The sequence below is a fragment of the Papaver somniferum genome, chromosome 4 (genome assembly GCF_003573695.1).
Source record: "Papaver somniferum cultivar HN1 chromosome 4, ASM357369v1, whole genome shotgun sequence".
Lineage (NCBI taxonomy): Eukaryota > Viridiplantae > Streptophyta > Magnoliopsida > Ranunculales > Papaveraceae > Papaver > Papaver somniferum.
This window is the reverse complement of record NC_039361.1, coordinates 74,514,878-74,540,471: the sequence shown is the minus strand read 5'-3', so window position 1 is coordinate 74,540,471 and position 25,594 is coordinate 74,514,878. Positions and strand designations below refer to the sequence as shown.

The 25,594-nt window shown below is 36.6% G+C and overlaps 3 protein-coding genes across 5 annotated transcripts; all 3 read left to right on the top strand.

Moving 5' to 3' along the window:
• Positions 1–3,509: 3,509 nt before the first annotated feature.
• Positions 3,510–6,373, top strand: LOC113272700. The gene is made up of 2 exons (XM_026522501.1): positions 3,510–4,332; positions 4,410–6,373. The coding sequence occupies exons 1-2, from the start codon at positions 3,510–3,512 to the stop codon at positions 6,371–6,373; spliced, it is 2,787 nt and encodes a 928-aa protein (XP_026378286.1).
• A 12,378-nt stretch (positions 6,374–18,751) lies between these two features.
• LOC113275919 (polypyrimidine tract-binding protein homolog 1-like) lies at positions 18,752–22,466 on the top strand. 3 transcript variants are annotated; one of them, XM_026525501.1, is made up of 11 exons: positions 18,752–19,287; positions 19,408–19,617; positions 19,791–19,880; positions 20,325–20,387; positions 20,479–20,552; positions 20,649–20,744; positions 20,862–20,919; positions 21,002–21,106; positions 21,192–21,273; positions 21,452–21,564; positions 21,797–22,466. In XM_026525501.1, the coding sequence occupies exons 1-11, from the start codon at positions 19,111–19,113 to the stop codon at positions 22,136–22,138; spliced, it is 1,410 nt and encodes a 469-aa protein (XP_026381286.1). In that variant the 5' UTR covers positions 18,752–19,110; the 3' UTR covers positions 22,139–22,466. The 3 variants fall into 3 exon arrangements, with proteins under 3 accessions (XP_026381286.1, XP_026381285.1, XP_026381284.1); XM_026525500.1 differs by lacking the exon at positions 19,791–19,880 and having other exon boundaries at positions 18,755–19,287; positions 21,452–21,517; positions 21,797–22,440; XM_026525499.1 differs by lacking the exon at positions 19,791–19,880 and having other exon boundaries at positions 18,755–19,287; positions 21,797–22,440.
• Positions 22,467–22,846: 380 nt separating this feature from the next.
• Positions 22,847–24,112, top strand: LOC113275918 (chlorophyll a-b binding protein 4, chloroplastic). Its single transcript, XM_026525498.1, has 3 exons — positions 22,847–23,155; positions 23,256–23,671; positions 23,790–24,112. Exons 1-3 carry the CDS (start codon positions 22,950–22,952, stop codon positions 23,918–23,920), a joined length of 753 nt encoding a protein of 250 aa, XP_026381283.1. The 5' UTR covers positions 22,847–22,949; the 3' UTR covers positions 23,921–24,112.
• The last annotated feature ends 1,482 nt before the right edge of the window (positions 24,113–25,594 follow it).

Below are 25,594 nucleotides of genomic sequence, written 5' to 3'. Positions count from 1 at the left end.
GATTATAGACATCGCTGAACATATCTAGAATGATTTATAAATAGATTACCTTTAAACATTTTTTTTTGTTTTTTGATCTGAATATTTCTCAAATTTCAGTAAGTGTATAAAGGAATGATAGTTAATACGAGTTTCCATCACTTGATACTTGATAAGAGATTCTTGACTCCTGCTATTAAAACATTAATAGACTGGCCACATAACTTCTCCGCCCAATCAACACAATTACTCTTACTCGCAGAATTTGCCGAACCCTGCGACACATTCAAGGATTTTATCTTCTTCACATATTCAAATGCACAAGTATCCTCTGCTGCCTCCCTTAACGCTAGCTATACTACCTCCACTTCAGACTAGGGAGTAGTCTCTGACAAGAGAAGATATATTATTACAAATGTGATCTTATCGATCTTCGTTATTTTACCTCGTAGAACACTAAGTAGTTCATTTCAATCAATACCTCCTTTAGTTAACAAATCATTCTCTTTCTTCGCATATGAGTCCAGAGATATCTCATTGATATCTCTCAAGAAAACAATTTCAATGTTAGTGTGCTTAATTATCTATTACTTTTTTCTTCTCGGTCAATCCAGGCAGTGAACTCATTGTATTCATTAAAGGCTTGGTATTCCCACAAAGCCATAAATTATATACATGAAATTCCAATAAACTTGTAAACCATGTAAACTGCAAAACAAGATTATAGTAAAAATTATTTAATCAAACTAATAATAACACAAAGCCATATCCATAAATTACTTAACTGGTTCGAGAAAAAAATTAGCATATGAATGAATATCTATCAAGTTTCAAGTAAACTAGCAATGAATATTACGAATTATTATTCTAGATCTGAGTCATCTTCTTCTGGCACCATCTCCTCGGGCTTTACCACATCATTGTTATAGTTAAACAATATTTCGTCTTCTTACTACTACTCCTCATCATCATTATCATCCTCGGCTAGAACAAGATCTGCATCTAAAAAATCGAGTTCAATATCATCATCTCTAAGAAGTACAGTTGCCTCATTATCATCTTTTTGAATAGTGGTTGAAAGCAATGGACCCTCTTTGTTCTGGTGATATGCCTATTCAATAGTTGCTTCTGTTTCTGGCTTTACTTCGTTGATATCCATTTCAGGAACATCCCATATATGTCTATGATGCATTTTTTGAGCCACTTTCCAATTTGCTCCATGCTTGTAGTTATCAAGGTAGAAAACTTGTTGCGCTTGTGATGCAAGAATGAAATGTTCACTCTTGTACCACATTTTACCAGTATTTGTACATGTCTTTCGAATTCTCTTCCTTCCAGGAATTACGTCAAACCAATCACATTTAAATTACACAACTCGGTAACCATAAAAAAATTATAACTCGATAACATTCTGCAAGCTACCAAAGAATTCAACTGGCTTACTGTTGTGTTCGCCATCTACTACCAGTCTGTTATTCTGGATCGTTCGACGAAGTTCACGTTGTTTGGTATGGAATCGAACTCCATTATAAATACAAGAAGGATATGATTTTGCACGATATTCAACTCCCTATGCTAACAAATGCAACTCATCAGTAGCCTCAGGAAACTTTTCATAATGCAACTTTCCGATCTGTACATTCTCAGATAAAACCAATAAGAAAAATGAGAGTGTTTGAAAACAATAATGATATATAGTGATATATCATTGTTAAAACAATAATGAAAAAAATGAGACTATATAATAATGATATAGAATTATTATTAGTAAAAATAAATTACTTACCCGCTTCTGAAACCATTCAGGAAATAGTTTCCGATGCATCTGTAACAAGTTATGATTTGATTCCGCTTTCATCTCATTCAAATGTTCACTATATTATCAATGATAAATAAGACAACTTTTTTATGCTAAGGAAAATATTTAGTGTACAACAGAAACAACAATAATTACCAGATGATAGGATGAGGCACTTACTCCATGAATTAAAATGGATTGAAGGATTGCTGAGAACCTTAAGTCTTATGTAGCTAGATTTTTTTGTGCATAAATTAAGTTTCTTAAAATATGAAAATAAAGTATGCTATTTGGAGAAGTATTCTTAAAGGCAGTAATGTTATCTTAAATTGTTTAAAATAAAATATTGGTGGTGGTATGGGTGCCAATTTTTTTGGAGGATCCTTAGGTTTCCGATGGTCCTATTATTTATTTTGATCATAAAACTAACATTCATGTTTCTAACCTTAGAGTTTGTGATCTTATATTAAACCACAAACCAAGACCCGAGATTTAATTAATTAATTGACCCTCAACTCTCTAACCAGATTAAGGACATCCCTATTGCTGAGCAGTGTACTAAAAATAGTTGAGATTTTTCTTTTTTTGTTGGGGTTAGTCAGCTCTAATAGGAAATTGAGTATTAAAAAAAATTATCTCTACCCATAAATTCCAGTATCAAATGAGAGGTTTATTTGGAGACCGAATTGTCCATTTGAAAATAAATTATTCCAATGATAAGTGTCACAAAAAAAGAAACTTAGTAAATTTTTATACAAGAAACAAATTTCTCTTTACCCAGGTATTGGGTTATGCAGCAATAACATTGCAATTATAACTTGTTTATTTTTTAATTGAGCTATGATGTGACCTATATATTTAAAAATAAAATTTATGATTGAACAAGAATCGGTGCAATTATGCCTACCAATATTAATTTAACCGTTTATTTTTAATAACTGATTTTTAAAGTGGTAGATGGTGGTATTTTAATTATGTTTCAGATTGTGGTGATATTGGATAGATATATATAACATATTACCAAAAACTTACTTTCAAAACTTTTATCATTTCGATTTATAAAACAATTGGTGGAAAAATTGCTAGAAAATATAATAATAACCATGTGAAAGAATTTGTCCCTTGTTGGAAGATACAACAAAAATCACTTAGAGCAAGAGATGAGAACACTCATTCAAAGTGCTACTATGGGTAGAAGAGAGATTCACTCTCATCCAAACTTTTTCATAACCCATTCATATGAAGGAGTGTATCACAGTACCAGTGTAAAACTTGAGTGCAGTTGTCATGTCCCTGCTTTTGTTGATCTCTTGTAATAGGAGGATTCCCTTAGTAATTTTCTCGGGTGCCTTCAGTCCAGGTTTAGCCATTAAGAGTTAATGATGTTAGTGACTCTGTTAGTTACGCGTGGCAGTGTTCTAGCGGGTCAGGTGTTTTGCTTTTATTTGTGTTTGTGGATGTAAGAGAACCAATTAGAAAATTAATCAAACTCTTATCCTCTTTCTTCATCTCGTCTTCCTTCTCTTCTCCGGCAGAAACCGGCTTCCTGAAACCCATTTGTAGTGTAGAAAACTACAAGTGGTATCAGAGCACTCGATTCTGAGTGACCTTGATAACCATGGTAACTAGAGCATAGTTTGAAACTTTGGCTAAGCAGATAGAAACGTTAGCTAAAGAAATTCAAGATCTCAAAACTCAACAGAATACACCATCACCAGTTTTATTATCATCTATGACGGATCTGTTCAAAGTAGAAGCACAGAAGGCCTTAGATGAGCTGAGAGCTAAAGCTTCATCGTCAAATGGAGTTGAAGTTTTGGAAACCCCTAATAATTCAGGATTCGGTTACAGACCCATCGGAAGTGTAAACTCTGGTGAGAACTCTAATTTCACTCATACTCATAAATTCAAGGTTGATTTTCCGAGGTTTGATGGTACAAAACCTAGATCTTGGCTTAGGAGGTGTACCAAATACATTCAGTTACATCCCATGGATGAAGAACAAAAAGTTCACTTAGCAGCTATGTATCTAGAGGGTAAGGCGGACATCTGGTTTCAAGACTATCATATTGGCAAAGAAATTTTAGTTTGGGATGCGTTTCAAAAGGCTATATGTCTCAGATTCCAGGAATTAGACCATGATGATATAGTTGGTGAATTTAACAAGCTCTGCCAAATGGGTACAGTTTTAGAGTATCAAGAAATGTTTGAGGAATTGAAGGCCTTAATGCTAGCTAAAAATAAACATCTGACTGAAGAATACTTTATTTCTAGTTTCATCAGTGAACTTAAGGATGAGCTGAGAATAGCAGTTCAAATGTTCTCCCCAACCACCTTAGATAAGGCCATTTACTTGGCTAGAATGCAAGAGGTTTTGTTGGAGAGTACATCCAAGAGGGCTAGATCTTCTAGATTTCCACCATTTCTCATTCCACGGCCCCACAGAAGTTTGCAGTCTGCACCACAGTCTCCATCCCCAAGAATTAACACCAACCCAAAAATTCCACCCATTAAAAGACTTACATATGCTGAGATGAGAGCTAGAAGAGAAAAAGGTTTTGCTACAACTATGATGAAGTCTACTCCAAGGGTCATAAATGCATTAAACAATAGGTATTCTTCCTTGTTGGAGATGATGGTGGAGTTGCTACTTCTGGAGATGAATCACCTATCAACTCTCCCATTATACAAGAAGTGCCTGAGGAGGAAGTGGAGATTTTTGTACCTGCCTTGTCAGGTAATGTTACACATAGTACCATTAAGATTTTGGGCACTCTTAAGAATAAGAAGAAGAATTATACCATTTTGGTAGATAGTGGAAGTAAACATAGCTTCATTGATCCTGAAATTTCTAGGCAGAGTGGTTATTATATAAAGCCTACAGGTGCATTCCAAGTAGCATTAGCAGATGGAAATAAATTAGTTAGCAATGCTAAATGTCCAGGATTTCAATGGAAGATGCAGGGCCACTCATTCAAGTTTGATTTGAGAGTTTTAGCTCTGGGAGGCTGTGATATGGTTCTTGGTGTTGATTGGATGAGGGAACTCAGCCCTGTTAACTTTGATTTTAAAAACATGCCCATTTCTTTTAAGAGGAGTGGGAAGGAAGTTATTCTACAGGGGAATGTTGAATCCAATAATATCTCAGTTATGACAGGAGAATCTTGTCAAAAGTACTTGAAGAAACACAAACATGGGCTAGTTGGTCACTTATTCTCTATCACAGGTAATGATTCAACACCCACTATACCAACCATAATTCAACCCTTACTTGATTCATTTAAAGATATATTCCAAGAACCCACTACTCTACCTCCTTCTAGAACTCATGATCACCATATTCCACTTCAACCACCAACTTCCCCTCCCAACCAAAGGCCTTATAGAATTTCCTACATTCAGAAAGAGGTGGTTGAGAAGTTGGTACAGGAAATGCTTAATTCTGGAGTAATCAGACCCAGGCATAGCCCCTTTTCATCTCTTATACTCTTAGTTAAGAAAAAAGATGGAAGCTGGAGGTTTTGTGTAGACTACGGAAGGCTAAATGACATCACCATCAAAGACAATTATCCCATTCCAATCATTGATGAGCTTTTAGATGAACTCAATGGGTCTAAGGTATTCTCCAAGATTGATTTGAGAGCAGGATACCACCAGATTAGAGTACACCCCTCAGACACCCACAAAACTGCATTCAAGACTCACCAAGGGCACTATGAGTTTTTAGTCATGCCCTTTGGCCTTAAAAATGCACTAGCAAGCTTTCAGGCCTTAATGAATGACATTTTTAAACCATATCTAAGGAGATTTATTCTGGTATTCTATGATGATATCTTAATTTATAGTCCAGACATGAAGACTCACCTCCAACATTTATCCATAGCCTTCAATGTACTCAAGGAGCATTCTCTCTTTGCTAAATACATCAAGTGCTCCTTTGGGCAATCCCAAATAGAGTATCTGGGACACATTATTTCTGGTGATGAGGTGGCAGCTGATCCAAGGAAGATAGCTTGTATGGTGAAATGGAATGTACCAAACACCTTAAGGGATCTTAGGGGATTCCTAGGCCTTACAGGATATTATAGGAAGTTTGTCAAAAACTATGGCCTTATATGCAATCCATTGACAGACTTACTCAAGAAGAATAATTCTCATTGGAATGTTGCAGTACAGTTAGCTTTTGAACAACTGAAGGAAGTTGTTACTACAAATCCAATGCTAGTACTTCCAGATTTTTCAAACCAATTTGAATTGGCAACTGATGGATGCGACTTAGGAGTGGGAGCTGTCCTGATGCAAGAACAAAGACCTATAGCTTATTTCAGCAAAGGCATGGGTGCAAGGTTTTTGGCCTTGTCCACTTATGAAAAAAAGATGATGGCAGTAGTCATGTCAGTTACTAAATGGAGGACTTATTTTATGGGTAACAAATTTACAATCTATACTGATCATCAGAGTATAAGGTACTTTATGGAGCAGAGGGTACATTCAATGCTTCAACAAAAGTGGATGGCCAAGTTAATAGGGTATACTTATGAGCTGAAATACAAGAAGGGAACTGAGACTGTGGTGGCTGATGCCCTTTCAAAATAGTAGTAGAAGAGACTCCAAGTTGTCAAGCTATTTGTCAAATCCAACCAGCTTGGTTGCAAGAATCTCATAAAGTTATACTAGTGATACCTTGGCTCAAAAATTAATTCCTGAATTAATGGTGGAAGGAGCAGCCTTGAGCCATTACTCTTATCAGCAAGGTATAATCAGATATAAAGGAAGAATCTATATTGGTAGTACTGGTGATATGAGAATAAAAATACTTACTGCTATTCATTCTTCTACTATTGGAGGACATTCAGGGGGTCAGGCCAGCTATCAAAAGGCAAAATTGTACTTCTATTGGGTGGGAATGAAGAATCAAATCCTCAATTATGTCAAGGAATGTGACATATGCCAACAACATAAGGGGTTCAACACTCTGCCAACAGGACTTCTCCAACCACTACCTGTACCAGATGAAGCTTGGGAACACATAAGTATGGACTTCATAACAGGGTTGCCAAAATCAGAAGGAAGGGAAGTGATTCTAGTAGTGGTGGACAGATTTAAAAAATACAACCATTTCATTGCACTCAGCCATCCCTACACAACTTCTTCAGTGGCCAAAAGGTTCCTAGACACTATATACAAGCTACATGGCATGCCCAAGTCTATTGTGTCTGACAGACACAGTGTTCATCAGCAATTTCTGGAAAGTCTTATTTGATAAGGTTGGTACCTCTTTGCATTTGAGTACAACCTACCATCCTCAATCAGATGGGCAAACTGAGAGAGTAAATGCCTGTTTGGAGTCTTACCTTAGATGCATGACTAGTTTTAAACCTTACAAATGGGTCACTTGGCTACCCCTAGCTGAATGGTGGTTCAAAAATTCATATCATACTAGCTTAAGACTCACACCATTCCAAGCATTATATGGTTATACCCCTCCACAGTTTGGAACCGTTTCTTCACAAGCAGGAATACATGCAACAATAGATAACCATTTGCAGCAAAGACAAAAGATGGATGGTGTCTTGAAGGAAGCATTGGAAGATGCACAACACAGAATCAAGCAACAGGATGATAAGAAGAGATCAGAGAGGTCCTTTGCTGTGGGAGACTGGGTGTATCTAAGATTACAACCATACAAGAAAGCTTCTGTATAACTGAGAAGAAATCTGAAGCTGGGTGCAAAATTGCTTGGCCCTTATCAAGTGCTAGCAAAGATTGGTACTGTTTCCTATAAACTAAAGCTCCCAGCTGGATGCAGAATTCACTCCACTTTTCATGTTTCTCAACTCAAGACCAAGGTAGGAGCAGAGGTGGTGGTGCAAACTATCCTTCCCCAAACTGACTTGGGGGGACATCTACAAGTCAAGCCAATGAAGGTTCTAGATACAAGGGACATTCAAAAACACCAAAAGGTAGTGTCCCAAGTTTTGATACACTGGGAAGGCTTGTCAGAATCTGAAGCTACATGGGAGGAAAAACTGTTGATGAAGAGCAAGTTTCCAAAGTTGATCATTGAATCTCTCTAAAAACCTATAAAGAGACTCTCCCCCTTGTTGCACACTAGAACTAATTCTCTGCCTAGCAGCTGCAGTTTTATGCTTAGGGTAGAATTTCATATAGAAAGCAGCAACAAGTTCCTGCCATGTTTCAATGGACTCAGGTGGTAGGTTGTTCTGCCAGGTCTTGGCTTTATCTCTCAAGGAAAAGGGAAACATCTTAAGTTTCAAAACTTCATCAGTGAGGTCTTTTATTCTAACTGTCCCACAGATTTCCTCAAAGTCACTAATATGAAAATAAGGGTTCTCATCATCTTTTCCTAAGAACATAGGGATCATCTGAAGAATACTAGGTTTTATCTCGAAATTAGCCGTACTGGCTGGCAATTTAATGCACGAAGCTCGGTTGGTCCTAGTTGGGAACATGTAATCTTTCAAAGTTTCCATCGCTGGCACAGCTGAAGTACTAGGGGTACCTTCCTCACGAAGAGAAACATTTTCAAAACTGAAGTTTCCAAAAACGGGGCTCTCAAAAGAAGAGTCTTCGAGCTCCCCGCTTTCACAAGAAGAACTTCTAGGCTCGTCACTAATCAAACGGCCAAAAGTATTTCTTTTCCAAGCCCTTTCGGGCATACACTAAAAAAAAAAAAAAGAGAAAAGTTCTAAAAGGAAGGGAAGTTCTATGCAAACACAAACAAGGCTGACTCCACCACAGCAAACCTACTAATTTCTAGCAAACAAAAAGCATGATGGTTCCACTTAGATTGTTTCTAGACCAACTTCTAATCCTTCGAAAGGGAATTCGTTACAATTTAAGCAAACCCCTCTGGAATCAATCCAAGTCAAAGTAAGTTGAATTGAGGCGAGGGAAGCTCAGTGGAGCTTTGATACCCAAGGCCTCACCGCTATCACAAGGCGGCGCAGTCACGCATTCAACTCACATAAACCATCATGAACTTCGAAGTATGCTAAAAGAGTAACCAATATTTTTCGAACGACTTTCTTACTAAGCTCGTTACCCTATAGGTCTCGTTCTATTCCAAATTTTAAAGCTTAGGTTCGCGTTTGGTTTCGTTTTCCTAAGGAGGGCAAGAAGAGAACGGTGATGAAATCCGAACCCTTATCTTGTATGGCCATTCCTTGCCCTTTACTAGGAATTTAAAACAACCGTTTTCAGTTCCTCAGCATATATGCAAACGAAGGAATGCAGTAACTCGCTGACAGGGGATTCGCGAGTGTTTCGAAAGACTTACATCCCGTTCCAGACGGGGGTGAACCGTTGTCGTCGAATCGGGCCACAACTCCTATGTTGTGTACGAACCCGAGGGGACTAGGTGATATCGTAATCACCGTCCTTCTCTGCAAACGGTTTAATATTTAATCTACCCTTCCGTAGGGTTTAAAAAAAATTAATGTCCAAATGTCCAAAGTCCAAAAGAAAGGTCCAAAAAATAAAGTGCAAAAAGAAAAATACAAAATAAAAAGAATTCCTAATACAATCTAATAAAATAACACTCTTTTTTTTCTCTCTTTTTCTATAAAAAAAAATTCTTCTTCTTTAGCTCCTTTCGCTTTGCCTTTTACTTCAAGTCTTTAAATATTCGCCAAAAGCTTTGGCAAAAATTTCTTTCGCTCCAAATTCCCAAAATCTGAAAGGAAAAGACAAAAACCCAAAAACGTAAAGAAGAACAAAAAAAAATAAAAATAAAAACTCTATCCTAAAGACAAGTTCGCGTCGGCGGCGCCAAAAATTTGATGTGTTCTCAAAGTTGTTATAAATAGTGATAAAAGGGTTCTTTTCAGACTTGTGAAGGAAAGAATTTTTAGATTTAAATAAATATTGCAAATTTGATTCAAAAAGTGATGTCAAGATTTTGGAGAAACTGGGGCTAAGGGTTCCACTATTCTATCAATTCCAAAGTGATATTATTATTATTATTATTATTATGCAATTTCCCATTTAAGTGATTCTAATTATTGCAAAAATAGATTTTATAAAAGAGCAATTGTAAGTTGAAAGCATGGAATATCAAGAACTCAAAGTTAAGCATATACCATCAATTAAAATAACAATTGCTTAATAAAAATCATTGGAAAAACTCTTTTGTTCTAGGAAAAAAATCATAATTTAAATTGCATAAATTATTTAAAATAGAAATTACCACTTTTTCATTGTCAGAATAGCTTCCTCCGTCGCCCTAGAGGATGGGTTTAGCTCCTCATATCAATCATGGTCTCAAAAGATTGGTCTATGGCTCAAAAGATGATCAAAAGAGTGAAAAGTTATGAAACTGTGAGTTTGTAACAGTTATAATTGTTACAAAACTCGCTGTAACGGAAGAACGAAAGTGAACTGTTGCAAACTTTATTAATTGTTGGAATAATTGTTACAAAACTGTTACAAAGAGTTTGGATTTGAAAGTTTAGGCCACGGTTACTGCGACTGTTTTCAACTATCGAGTTCACTATTCACCTTCTTCCCCGACTGCAACTCGGCAGTTTCTCTGTAAATTATTTTCTTTGTTTCTGAGCTTCCCTAAACCTCCCTAAGTCTCGACAGACTCTTTCTGAGTTCCCAACACCCTATATATACTCCACAGGGCCAAAATATCTCGCCATAACTTCATATAATCTTCCATTATTCTTCACTGTCTGTTTAGGAAATAATTTAGATATTTGATCTCTCCACGAGTTCTGAAGCTGCCAAATTACTATATTTATCTCCTTCACACTCCAGATGGTTGTTAGAGTCATCCTAACATACGCAAACTCATTCCAACTCATGCAAATACCGTGACAGTCTCCATACAATGATGTGCTCCCTGTTTTGATCCACAATTTGATTCAGCCAATTCTGGCCCGAGATAACACCTGAAATAGCTTAATATGGTTATATCACATCTTTCCACAAAGTTTCAGCGATTGAATCGCACAAAATCACGTCCAAAAATCGATCGGAACATCTGCCAGTTGAAGAAGAAAATTTCCCGCCAAAATGAAAATTCAAATTTTTGAAGATGATGTCCCCCTATCCGATCCTGGGGTGCGAATAACATCTTCCTTTTTGGGGTGACCTGGGTTGCCCCTTAGTAATTGAGTGCCCTTTAACCAATGATGAGAGTCTGAATAACAAATGTCCTCCGGGATGCTCCGTGCAACTTTTCGAGCCGAATTTTCCAACAATAATTATTTTCCAAAAATACCTACAAACACACAAAACACCATAATAAGGACGAAAACAAGTACTAACAATACGAAACATTGAGGACAAATTAGACACATAAATGCGTCTATCAACTAACCATGTCGATCATCTTCAAGTGCAATTAAATTATTTCTATGACATAATTAACATTTGATTAATTCTCTAAAAACACTAGACTTATTTGATCACATGATTGTGATTCAAGATTAATGTCTTAAGTGTTCATGAAAATGAGTATTAAGCTTTTATGTTCAAATCGGCTAGTTTCGGCTAACCATGTTGAACGTAGTCTTTGTACACGGTTCGGTTGCGGTTTCACCTAACCAAAGTGTATATCTTTCTTATGTAAATCAGATTCAAAGATTCATCTAATGGTGGATATTGTTTGCTTTGTTCCAAAACTATCTTAGCTTAAACCTAAAGCAACCTATGTTTTCAATGTCTATAAAAGGAGAAATTCAAGCAACTGGGATCTTTGAATCCCGACACTACTTTTTATTATGTCCTATTTGTATCTAGAGTCATCCTCTTCCTGACACTTTTAGGGTTTAGCGACTACAAAGTCTTCATAGGGATTCGTGAAGCCAGGTCCAGTTATTTTTCCTTGATAACCCGAGTATCCTGATCTTGATTGATTGTTGAGCTTGCTCCATCGATCAAGATATATAGAAATCATCAAAGTTATATTCATCTAAAACTTTGTTAATTCTATAGGTTTTATACTTATGAGGTGAATAATAATCTAGGCTACACTTCGGGTTGCATAAGTCCGGATTTTGAGGTTAGCTAGACTTTATCTATTGCTATCGATTTCCATATCACCTTGATCAAATTTTTTTTGATTGTAAAAGGAATCATACAAATAAGATTAATATGTGGGAGGAACATTGGTTCAAAGTATTCAATTGAGTTGAAGCAAATCTTAGTTGGTGTGACGTCAGCTAAGGAAATCAATTGCGCGGAGTCCTGCCGGGATTCAAGAGGCATAATGAGCGCCATTGTACCTTAATCGGCGGGTTACCTTTTAGAGATCAATTGCATTTCATTCCGAATTTAATTGGTAGTATGATAGTGTCTGTAGCGGCTTAATACAGTTTGATGTGCAATATGGACTAGGTACCCGGGTTTTTATGCGTCTGCGGTTTCCTCGTTAACAAAATTTCTGGTGTCTGTGTTATTTCTTTTTTCGCACTATATTGTTTATCTTTATAATTGAAATATCACAGGTTGTGCGTTGATCAATCATAGTAGATACATCTGACCTAGTTTGTTGGATACGACTTGATTGATTCTTGGACATTGGTCTTTGGTACCGTCCAAGTAATCTCTTTGTGATTAGGTTCACGGATTTGGTTATGTACACGTTCTAACCGCAATAGAAAGAGATAAAACTCTAGATATAATTCCTTGATTAAGTTTAACTCTCGGAGTTGTATTGAGTTTGTCCATACATATTTCCTGAGAAAAAAGTGATGGTGTATTTTGGTACCCCCATGTTTTAAACATCTCCATCAATAGGCAATTGAAATGTTAAAGCCATTTTATCACCACTCCATTAATGCATCTACTAAAACTCAAGTCAATGAGGTTCTGGAATTTGAAGACATTTTTGTTACAGGGGAATCTCTTGAATCTGAAACAAAAGATAGTGTTTTTTATGTATCCAGCCAGCAACAATCAAACCCACAATTATTTCAGGAAAAATTGTACCATGACACTAAACCAAGATACGAAAGAACCAATCTCGTAATTGGGTATCAACCTCAGAATCGCCTTAGACCAGAAATTCTTGTCCCAAATAATGATCATATTCTAAGAAAATCATATGATGCTTCTAGTTCTCAGGGAGCTTCACCAATTCTTAACGACAACCAACTAGAAGCAACTCCAAGGAAAATAGTGCTGGATGAAGAAAAACAAATCATGCAGGAAAATAAACCCAATACTATAATTATATCAAGGAATGCAAATATCTCTAGTTTCAACAACATTGCACGAAATGAATAGATAGTGATTGAAAGTCCTCTTTGTCTTCATCCCATTGTGGTATACACCAAGAACCATGAATATGACAAGGAGGAAAAAGTGGGTGCTAAACCAATTCCAAAAGGAAACTCCGTTCACAATTAGTTGAAACCACAAGCCAGATATCAAGGGCAAAGTTTTTCACTACAGCTTGAAGATAACAACAGTTCTAAAGGTGCAAAACAAAGTCAGGATGAAGAATATGTTAAAAGGAACTATCCTCAACCGAAGCTTCAAATAAAATCCTCATCAAAATACTCTATCGAAGATGTTAAGGAAGCTAGTTCTCAAATGCTGCAAGATAAATGCTGATATTCTCTTTAAATTGTTGGGGGCTGGGGAATAACCCAACAATTCAAACACTTGAATCATTCCTCAGAGGTACCATTCCTTCAATTAGTTTTTTGTGCGAAACTAAAATATCTGAATTAGTAGCATCTCAAAGAATATCTTAATTTGGTTTTGAAAGCAATTGTATCGTATAGTCTATTGGTAGAAGTGGTGGTCTTTGGCTCTTATGGAAAGAAGATATCAACATTGAAGTTATTTCTCAATCTTTCAAACATGATTTATGCAATTGTTCATAATGATGGCCCAAGACATTCCTGGAATTTATTTTGCATTTATGGACGACCCGTTATACAGAGCTAGTTTTTGGTCTTCTTTATCTCAATATGTGCAGAACTTTCAAGGGTAAAAATGCTTTATTGGCGAGTTCAATGGTAATCAAGAAAAATTTGGAGGTTTGACAAGTGTAAATTCTAATGTTTCTTACTTCAACTATTTTATCCAACAAAATCATCTTCTAGATTTAAGTTTTCCTGGACCATCTTATACTTGAAGCAATGATAGAAATTTGAGGAGTATGATACGTCAACGACTTGATAGGGTATTGGAAAACCCTGGATGGTGCATTGCTTTTAATAATGTTGTTGTACTCCACCCGCCAAGATTGTCCAGTCATCATGCTCCAATCTTACTAAATACTTGAAAAAAACATACCTAGAGCTCCTCATAACTATAAATTTGAAGCTTATTGGATTTCACATCCGTAGTTTTTACAGAAGGTAGGTGAATGTTGGTGTCATGATGATGAAGAGGATTTTCAGTCTAAACTTCGGAAACTTGGATATTTTCTTTCAGAACTTGTAGAAAGATTGGTTGTGTGAAACACAAGATTTTATTTTAAAAAACTAAACTTTTAAGAAACCAATCCCGGAGACCACATGCTTCTTCTCTTTGTCAGGAGAAATTGATAATTACTCAACTTAATGAGTACTTGATTATGGAAGCAACATACTGAGACCCGAGGATGAATAAGGTTTGGGCTAAATATGAAGGCATAAATACTAGATTTTTTTCTGTTCAACACTAAGAAAAAGAAAACAATATTAACCATTTGAGAAAAGAGGACAATTATTGGACATTAGACCAAGGTGAAACCTCTAGGATTCTTGTTAATCATTTCTGGACTCTTTTTCAACAAGATACTTGTAACCCAACCCTTCATCGATAATGTCCCCACTTAGCCACCGCGGTTATCCGGTAGTGTGGGTTTTTCATCTGGGCACCGTTGTGGTTATCCAGCAGTAGCTTCCTGAGAGGTCACCCATCCCTGGATTATTCCTTCCCAAGCACGCTTAACTTCAAACTCTAGATCCAGTTGTGCTATATTCCAGTTGGTTAACCTTACTTTCGAGTCGGGGTATTACAATACCACTACCTTTAATAAGAGTCGTCCTCGGCTCTGGAATATATTCAATCACAGATCTCCGACGTTACCTTCCACTCATGAGACCAATAACTGACATATACTGCCCAACGTACTCTCTCACCCTCAACAGGTGATCCGTCATCGGCTCTGATACCAATTTTAATGAACCGACTCTCCATCGATACTATCCCCACTTAGCCACTGCAGTTATCCGGGAGTGGGTTTTCAACTGGGCGCCGCTGCGGTTATTCTGCAACAGCTTCTCTAGAGATCACCCATTCATGGACTACTCCTACCCGAGCACGCTTAAATTGTAGAGTTTTTTTCCAACTCTGGAGCCAATTGTGATGAAAAGGCCTCGATGTTATGAAAGGACAAACCATTACCTATATTCCATTCGGGAACCTTACCTTCTGAATCGGGGTATTACAATACTTCTTTAGGAAAGCAACCATTCTCTCTGCAAAGTACGAGTATTTCATTGCAGGTTGATAATACTGAAATTCCAGGATACTTACCCAAGAAAAAAATTTGGTCTGCACTTGTGAAAATTGTTTCTTATACTTACCCTGGTCTCGATGATTATTCTCTCATGTTTTATAAAAATTGTTGGAGTATTATATGTAATGGAATTGTTGGATTAATAAAACGAATATTTCAGTACGTTCAGTTTCGGGATCTCCTGAATCACACCAACGTTACATTAATTCCAAACATAAAAAATCCTGAAAAATGCAGCTGACTACTGACCAATATCTCTTTGTAATATTTTGTATAAGATAGTGACAAAAATACTTGCCGAAAAAATCAAGCCATTTCTAGACATATTTATTTGTTGGTCGCAGGATGTATTTGTACCGGGGAGACAAATTCTGGATGATATCATTGTGGCTGAAGAATTTCTCCATTCAATGAATAAATCCCGTGCTAAATGGACACTTTGCACTGGAGGTGGACACGACAAAGGCATACGACGGGTCAATTGAGGTTTTCTCGGTGACATGCTGCATTTAATGGGCATAAACAGTACTACACATTCAATCATCATGCAGTGGGTTATAACAACTAATTTCTCTATCAATCTGAATGGATTTCCAGAAGGTTTTTCAAAAGTTAAAGAGGGGCAAGATAGGAATGTCCAACTTTGGACATCATCTGTTCACAGAGGTTATCTATTCTCATGCATCAACATAAAGAACAATGGTTGTATCAAGGATACAAACTCAATAGATGGTCACCCAAAATTAGGCATCTAATGTTCTCAAACGACTTATTTTTCTTTGGTGAATACTCCACAATATAGTCTGAATAAAATACTATAGGTTTATGCAAGATTTTCTGGTCAGTTAATCAATAACACCAAATCTTCCATCTATATTCAACAAGGGAATAACAAACATAAGAAAACAAAGTATAATTGAGGATTTAAGTATTAGATAAATGGAAGTCGGAGACAAGTATCCAGAGATTTATCCCCTGAATCTGACAAAAAAATTGCCAGTTATGACTTTCTGGTTGCAAGTTTAATTATAAAAAGATCTGGTTGGAGATATCACTTCATTAATCATGCAGGTAAAATTGTGTTACGCAAAGCTGCGTTATCTTCAATCCCAGTTTTCTTCGTGGGTATCTAATTGCTTCCAAAAGGGGTAACTAACCAAATAGATAATATCCCGAGAGTTTTTGGTGGGCCATTCTGTGGATGAAAAAACTTCATTTTATTAACCGGCAGAAGGCGTGGCTTCAAAAAGAAAATGGTGGTTTTGGCATTCACAATATTGAGATGTTTAAAAAATCTCTAATTTTTAAGTTGGTTGGAGATTTCTTGAAGAAGAAGATACAAAGTGGTTTAAGATGCTAGAAGCAAAATACCTTAGGGACAACACATATTGGGATGCAAGTCCTAACGCTAAAAACTCTACAGTATGGAATAACATGCTTGAAGTCCATTCAATTCTGAAGAATAATTTCTTTTGGAAAGTTTCAAATGGTCTCAAGGTGAGAATGTGTGATGATCCGTGGCTACCAAACAAGATGGAAAATATTGTATCAACAGATACTTTTCTTCTCAAATTATTCACAAGGTTTCTGATCTCATTGATAGAGATACAAACTCGTGGAATTTGAATTTGTTACAAGAAATGTTTCCCCCTAATATTTTCCAGGAAATATCATCCATTTTCAACAATATTGAGGAAGAAGATATTCTCACATGGTCTTACACTACATCAGGTAAGTTTTCTACTAAATCCCGTTATCAACTATTAGCAAAAGATATTTCCAGTTTCTTATGCATATAGTCGGTTTCCTTTGATAAACTTATGGTCTTATGAAGTTTTTTGAAAAACTTCTGGTCTTATGAAAACAGTGTTCCGAAAATCCGCATTTTCATTTGGAAAATCTTAAATAATGTGTTGTTGTTAAGATGAATCTTCACTGCTGCATCTACAATTGTGAAACTTCCTGCACTTGTTGTAAAGAAAATGATGAAACCATTTCCATTTTCTATCTGCCTGTCCTATGTCTCATCTGGTTTATAATGAAGCTTTGGTGGGGTTTGAGCATAATCGATTTAATGAATGCCCAAATGAAGTTCTACATTATTGAATGAAGGAGAACTCAGGGTATAAGGTTGAATACAAGATTTGCCTTATGTGAAGTCTGTGGAAAATGAGGAATGACATCATTTTTTCTTCGAGTCTGATGTTGCAAAATACTGCTCCTGACTTTAGTCTCTGCACCAATATTCAGTCAGAGTTTGGGATGGAGACGAATAAAATTCAACCCTGCAATTGGACTCCCCTTGAAGATTCTTATGTCAAAATCAGTATAAACACGACTTTTGTTCCTAATAAGGGTGACACTGGGGCCATTGCTACAATATGGGATTATTTTCGGGTCGTGAAACAATCACTTTTGATGCTACATCACCACTCCTGGATGAATCATTTGCTTGAGGACTAGGCGTCCAAATGGCTAGAAAATTATCTTTCAGCAAAGCAATTATAGAAGGTGATACGAAAAATGTCACAATTGCAATGTTAGGGGAGTCAAGAAATATCTCTTGGGGTATTCATTCAGTGATTCTGAAGATCCGCAAAGAGACTACCTCTTTTATAGACATGAAATTTTAATATGTACCACGAAGTATAAATTATCTGGCACATCAATTATGCCAATTTGCAATGCACAATAATTTAACTTACAGGTGGAATACTACTTCTCCGCCGGGATGTGTTTCCTCGAACCTCAATTTTAGTGAGTATATCTCGAACCTCAATTTTAGTGAGTGTATAGTTTAATAAATCCGGGTTGTTAAGCCCGTCTTTCCTTAAATAACACCACGTCCACGCCCCGTCTTTAACTGTATGTAGCCGAAAATATTTTTTTTTTTTAAGGAATCAGGGGCTACTGCCCCAAAATTTTATTTCAAATATCTCATTTAATTGAGGTTAGAAGGGTTACAATGGCCAACTGGAAGCCATGAGTACATGCAATAACATCAAAGAGATACAACATACCAATTGAAATACATGAAAAAATACTAAAATACAAAAGCATCATATACATGTACTTCGTTGAGGAATTCGATTTAGAGATGGCCTGATAATTTTGAATCCACCATTTGAAAATCTCTTCAATATTCTTCTTAATTGAGAAATTATTGTCTTCAATAAGACTAGATGCTCTTAAAGAGGAGTAATTAGCACAATTGATTAAAATCGCGATCAAATCTTGTCGCCAAGGATCCACATGTAGATCTTCGTCAAGTCGATGTAGATCTCCCTTAGATATGTGTTGAAAATGATTATGAGAATCGTTGTAAACGCCTAAAAGGCTGTATGACATTGCAATATATAATAGAAAATCTAATTGTCTAAAACAAACAATCATATATAAAACTAAAATAAGATATAAAAAGAACATAATAATCACCTAAACTGAGATTACAATTTTATTGATAGTAATTATATACTAGATATATATTTGCTAAGATTCTCTAAATCTACCCGATTGAACCGAGTAAATCTAAATTAGAAAGATGGAGATGATGAAGATAAAAGTTCCTGGATAATCCTTGGGAAAATACGGTTATTTTTGGGAAGGGAGAGAGAGAAAGTTCCTCAATCTGTAGCCGAAAATAGTTGCACCCTTGCAAACGTTTCCTAGTCGAATGTAAATCTAACCAGAAAAAGAAGAAACCCCTCAATTTAGCTCCAGCACCAATTCTAGGAAATCTCAGGAGAGTGAGAACTGAGAACAAACAAAAACCTTCGCATCCTCTTTTTTCTTCTTCTCTTGTCTCTCTCGTTCAAAACCCTAACCCTAATTCTCAATCTCGATGTCAGGACAAACTCAGTTTAGGTATACGCAAACACCATCAAAAGTACTTCACCTTCGTAATTTACCATGGGAATGTATAGATGAAGAATTGGTCGAACTATGCAAACCTTTTGGCAAGATCGTCAATACTAAATGCAACGTTGGTGCTAATCGTAATCAAGCCTTTGTTGAATTTGTAAGTTTTTTTTCTTTCAATTATTAGGGTTTCAGTTTAGGGAAATCCAGAAATTCTCAATGGGAATTCGTTGGAGAATTCACAATTGTGAAGTTCTAATTCTTTATGTGTGTTTTGTAGGTGGACTTAAATCAAGCAATCTCAATGGTATCATATTATGCGTCATCGTCAGACCCGGCACAAGTTCGTGGTAAAACTGTTTATATTCAGTATTCAAATAGGCAGGAAATTGTGAACAATAAGAGTTCTGGAGATATTGCTGGAAATGTGTTGCTTGTGACAATTGAAGGTGTCGAAGCTGGTGATGTCAGCATAGATGTTATTCACTTGGTAAGCTTTAAATTTCAAGAATAATCACTTTGTGCATTTTACAATTACACATCTGTCATGGTGATGGATATTTAGATGGTAAAAATAGAAAAATGTGGATGTAGAGTTTTTTGTATAATGCCTTTGCGAAAGAGAGGTGATTTGGAACTTCTACTTGCTTCTATCAAAATCAGCAGGTCCATGTTAGCTTGGAGAATTCTTCGTTGTCAGCGTACTACCTCATGGGAGAAATATCATGTTTGTTTTGTCCATCTCCTCTGAATGTTCTTTTATGTAGCATTTTATTCCTGCATTATAATTTGTTAGCCTCGTTTTTCTGATGCATTTCCTCTCTCATTATTTACTGTTTGAGTGCCTTAATTTGCTCTTGTTGATTCTTGATTCAGGAATCAATGTTTCACAGGCTATAGAAGTAAAACCCTTATTCCGTCATATTAATTTTTTGTTGCTGTTTCTTATCTCTGGTGTTATAAATTTATTTCTCTAGGATGGGTTTCAGGCTTTCACATCATTTTAATGGTTACTAAAATTCAGGCATTTGTTTTGTTGGAGACAGTTTGAATATATGGTCTTGTGCACCGTATTCCCTTTTTAAGTCTTTTCCAAAGCTTGTTATCACAGGTGTCCCCTAGCACTTGAGATCTGTTTGTGTTCCTCTTACAATCAGTTTATTACATGATCGCTAAAGCATTACCTCTTTGGTTCAGGTCTTTTCTGCTTTTGGGTATGTGCAAAAAATTGCCACATTCGAGAAGGCTGCAGGTTTTCAGGTCATATACCTAAACTCTTTGGGTTTTAAGTTTATTCTATCTTTTGACCATTGCGATGTACGATCTTAACGTGGACTAGATATAATTGCAGGCGTTAATTCAATTCACTGATGCTGTCACTGCATCTTCAGCCAGAGATGCACTTGATGGAAGAAGTATACCCAAGTAAGAAGTTTCTTTGATCATTCTATGGAGGCGGAATACTCATGTTGTCATATCTGTGAAACTTGTTATTGATTGCCATATTGTAAATTTTATCAGGTACTTGCTTCCGGAACATGTTGATTCATGCAACTTGCGCATCTCGTATTCTGCACATACTGATTTAAATATTAAGTTCCAATCTCATCGGAGCAGGTATACCAATCTAGTCGAGTTGTCTCAGAGATCAAATAATTTTGTTTTTGACATGTTCCTTGTTAAGTTGGAAATATGGCATGATTTATCTGTGGGTAATCTTTGTTGATCTTGTAGGGACTACACAAATCCCTACCTTCCTGTGAATCCTTCTGCAATTGAGGGCACCATGCAGGTATGGTTTTCTTTTATATTTTTGTAATAATTCTACCGCATATGGTCTTTTTATGCTTTCACTAACATAAAGTTATATTCAGCCCGTGGTAGGTCCTGATGGAAAGAGAAAAGAACCTGAAAGTAACGTACTTCTCGCTTCAATTGAGAATCTGCAATATGCTGTCACTGTTGATGTTCTTCACACGGTATAACTTTCAGCATATTTTCTTTCACAAAACTCTTGATTAGATCTTAATTTACATGAAAGTAAGATTTGAATGTATATCTCAGGTATTCTCAGCGTTCGGAACGGTTCAAAAAATTGCTATATTTGATAAAAATGGTGGAATGCAAGCACTAGTCCAGTACCCAGGTAGACCCTATGCAATTTTTAACCGCTCGAAGCTTACTTTCATTACTAGTTTCTTAAAAAGAGTTTGGGATCTTATTGTAGCAAATATGCCATGTTTATCTCAACTCATTCTTTTTTTTCCAAAGTTAAGATTTTTAGCTTGTGGCTTATTCTGTTAAAACTTGTCAATTCTGACCAGATGTCACAACTGCTGCTGCTGCTAAAGAAGCTTTGGAAGGGCATTGCATCTATGATGGTGGCTACTGTAAGCTTCATCTGTCATACTCTCGTCATACTGATCTCAATGTAAAGGTATTAATAAAAGTTTTTGAGTTAAATAAAACCAACCAAAAGGAATAAAAAAACAAAAGTTATAAACGGCTTTAACAGAAACCAAAAGTTCCATTGTTGGTTGGAAGTGAAAAACAAAATTTTCTAAATCAATGTATGTTTCTTGACACTCTCTTATATTTATTATTGGCTGTATATCACTGAGGATAAATAACCCTTTCTTAAACTTGACTTGTCCTTCTCTATATTGTAGGCGCATAATGACCGAAGTCGAGACTTCACACTTCCGGAGTCAGCTTTTCTCCCGATGCAGCAAGTGTCTGCGGCTCCGACTTCCTCGACCAGTTGGCAAAATCCTCAGTCTGCTTACCCCGGCACACAACACCATGATGGACACACTTACAGCTCACCTCCAACGACATTTCCTGGTCATCCGGCCTACTCCACTGCGGGATCTTCATCATATTTGCCTCCAGGTCATCAAGGCTCTTCTGGTATGGCTTCACAGGGAATGCCTTCATACAGTCACCAGCCAAATGTCAGACCTCCTGGTAGTGCTTCATACGCTGGTCAACCACCTTATTATGGTCGGTAAGCTACACAGTGTGGCTGAGCCAGCATGTGCCAAGCTGTCCCATGGGGAAAACCTTAACTCTGTATGCATCTGTGCATGGAATTTTTTGTAGCTAAGCTTGTTCTCTTATAAACTTCTGCAACCCTTTCAAGGATTTATGCACAAAAATCGCAACCCTGTAGGCTACGTGTGTGTGTGTTGGCTCTAATAGTTGCTTATTTGTTGCCCTTCAACTCTATTTCTTACTATGTAATTCCGTTTTGAATCATTTGATGTTCAATAGTATTAAGTTCATGAAAATATCTAATGTCATGTTACAGAAACTCTGTTAATCAATATTTTCTTTCCCATTATCGTTTATTCTCAGCATATTTCTCCACCTCAACTGAAATATAAACATTCTGCTTCCGCAACTCCTGAACCAGCCATTTGTAAGACATCGATTGGATAATTAGATTCCAAGGTGGAAGATTTCTCCAGCCAAATAATCTGCCAGCATAGCACAAATATGGAGCCTACAAGATATTCTTAACCAACAGAAACAAAGACTTGGATTTGTGGATATGTCAACCAGATAAGTGAAGATAAGGGATTACAGACTCTGATTGGCCAGTTTAATCAACAATAACATCTCATCCATCCGTTTTTCACAACACCTAATCAGACCATCAGAATACAATAACAAATTCTAACCACAAGAAGGTCCCTGAAATGAAATACAAAAAGGAAACACAAACACATACAATCACAACAACAACTAGTATACTCACCACTACTACTGCAATACCCTTGGCGAAGATCCATTTCAGTTTTTGGAATCCAAATCAGGGAGATGTCTACCGTCACAACACAAGCATCACTTGCCGTCTTCCGGCCATGCGCATCAAAGTCACGGTTCCTCAGTGGCTCCTCCGGCAAACTCACAAGGGAAGTCTCTGTTAAAACCGTAACTTCAACATCGTCAAAGTCCTTCAAAATTGAAGCTAAGAAGGGTCAGTGGTTGCCTGGTTTGGCATCGCCCGGATACCTTACTGGCAGGTACATAACCATGAATTTATCAACCGTGTACTTTTGAGTTAAACGATTATGCATGAATACAGTGGTTTGGTACTGAATAATAATTTTTTTGTTATTGTAGTCTTCCCGGTGACAACGGATTCGATCCTCTTGGACTTGCTGAGGACCCCGAGAACTTGAAATGGTTCGTTCAAGCTGAGCTCGTCAATGGACGATGGGCTATGTTGGGTGTTGCAGGAATGTTGTTACCAGAGCTCTTCACAAAGATTGGGATCATTAACGTTCCAGAATGGTATGATGCCGGGAAAGCTGAGTACTTCGCTTCAAACTCGACTCTCTTTGTGATTGAATTCATCTTGTTCCACTACGTAGAAATCAGAAGGTGGCAAGATATTAAGAACCCAGGAAGCGTTAACCAAGATCCCATCTTTAAGAGCTACAGTTTGCCTAAAGGTGAGGTTGGATATCCCGGTGGTATCTTTAACCCACTCAACTTCTCAGCTACCGAAGAGGCCAAGGAGAAAGAAGTCGCCAACGGTAATAAGATTCACTACCATTTTTGAACACTAATTCAAGAAAAAAAGAACATGGACAAATTTTGATAGATTGGCTTAGGTCATACTAACAAGTGTTTTTTTTATTGTTGGTTTTGCAGGAAGATTGGCAATGTTGGCATTCTTGGGATTTGTTGTACAGCACAATGTGACTGGGAAAGGACCTTTAGATAACCTAGGGCAACACCTTGCTGACCCATGGCACAACACCATCATTCAGCTATTCAAGTGAGCACGTAATTCGTCGAAAAATGGGGATGATTTTATGTCTGCCTTTGTAACAATTATATTCAGTAGTTTGGGTTTTGTATGAAATGAGCTTCAATGTAGAAAAGTGAAAAGCAAAAGACCTCCAATCAATGTACAGGGGAACTAAGATGTTATTTTTTCTTATCTTATTAGTTCAATCTATTTTTACTATCTATTTTGCTGTTTGGTATTTGGCACTTGATCAAGATCTTGCGAGCATAATCGATCCCCAGTTATAGAATTCATGGGAAACCAAATAGATTGTTATATGCTCGCCGAGGTATATAGTAGGCCTGCACATCGGCCGATCGGCCCGGTTTTTGGCGAAAACCGTCCACCGAGCCGGCCATATGTCGGTACTGGAATTTGAAACTAGGAATTACTGGTTAATCCATTTCTAGGGAACCTGTTTACTATGTAGTCCACCTATAAAAATATTTTAACCGCTGGTCCAAATTCATGATTTTGGACTAAAAATATTATCAGGAGGTCCAATATCTTAATGATTTGATCTTGCCGCACGTGTATATTTTTTCGAAATGGCCAAATTAGCCCGCACTCAACCTTGCATCACTTTATTCAGACATGACCTGTAATATATGTAATTTTCATTTTAATCATTTATATAAAACTAGAAACCAGAAATTCTAATACACAGCTTTCAGAAAAATGAATATCAAAGTAATAAACACTGTTTCACAGATGAATGTAAGCAATAGTTTCTCAATTCCAATCTCCAGATATATATACAAGGAAACAGTAAATAACAAATTGAGACCAACCAGCAAATCTCAGTTCCAAGAAACTAATATAGAAGAAAGAAAAACACTGAATATAAAAAGGATTTCAACTGTCCATGAATGCATCCATTCAGATCGTAATAGAGCTCTTCTCAACTAGTTATTCTCAGCACCCATGTCATTTTAAGTTAGAGTGGGAGATTTCAGATTTTGCTTCAGGGTCAGCAATGGAGTAGCACCCCAGTAGCAGAACCTACTACTTTATTTGCCCCATTATCTTTTAATTTCAGTTTCTTAAGCTCCTCATCAACAGCCTCACCTAGCCAATACTACCCAGAATACCGCAAATTCCCCTTCATCTACGGTGCCTGCATATATCATTTGTGTTGATTATGATTTTGACGAGGCTATAAAAGTAATACAGAAAGAATAAAATGCTAACATTGTGTTAAAACATATGACGATAACGAGTTGCCTTCATGAAAATTCTGGCTTTGTAAAGTCATTTTTTCTTCTTCTATGAATACTCGAAGTTGGATATGTGAAGTCATTTTTTATCAGAAACCAAAGTAACAATAACACGTTGATATGCACCTAGTATCTGTGTAATTTGTATCCATCAGTACATGAAGATATGTACTGATAAATATGTACTGTCAACATTACATATGTAATCTAGTACCCAACAATACATATGATCAGTAGGATGCGTATGATTTAATTTGCAGTTGAGTTAGCGAAAACAAATACGTACTGGCAGTTGACACTATCAAAAACTATCCGGTTATTCACAGTAGAACCAAATATGTACTGCAATTTTTACCAGTACATATGGATTTTTCTCTCATATCACATGCATAATCAACAAGGGTATTTTATAAGAAAACAAAGTAACAAGAATACATCAACAAATACAT

Excerpts from the sequence above, each read along its gene's own strand:
- LOC113272700 (XM_026522501.1), top strand. The coding sequence starts at position 3,510 with ATGACGGATCTGTTCAAAGTAGAAGCACAGAAGGCCTTAGATGAGCTG. Across the intron at positions 4,333-4,409 it reads GAGAGCTAGAAGAGAAAAAG|ATGATGGTGGAGTTGCTACT; the intron begins GTTTTGCTACAA and ends TCCTTGTTGGAG.
- LOC113275919 (XM_026525501.1), top strand. The coding sequence starts at position 19,111 with ATGTCAGGACAAACTCAGTTTAGGTATACGCAAACACCATCAAAAGTA. Across the intron at positions 21,107-21,191 it reads CTGTTGATGTTCTTCACACG|GTATTCTCAGCGTTCGGAAC; the intron begins GTATAACTTTCA and ends TGTATATCTCAG. Across the intron at positions 21,565-21,796 it reads ATACTGATCTCAATGTAAAG|GCGCATAATGACCGAAGTCG; the intron begins GTATTAATAAAA and ends TCTATATTGTAG.
- LOC113275918 (XM_026525498.1), top strand. The coding sequence starts at position 22,950 with ATGTCTACCGTCACAACACAAGCATCACTTGCCGTCTTCCGGCCATGC. Across the intron at positions 23,156-23,255 it reads CCCGGATACCTTACTGGCAG|TCTTCCCGGTGACAACGGAT; the intron begins GTACATAACCAT and ends TTGTTATTGTAG. Across the intron at positions 23,672-23,789 it reads GGAGAAAGAAGTCGCCAACG|GAAGATTGGCAATGTTGGCA; the intron begins GTAATAAGATTC and ends TTGGTTTTGCAG.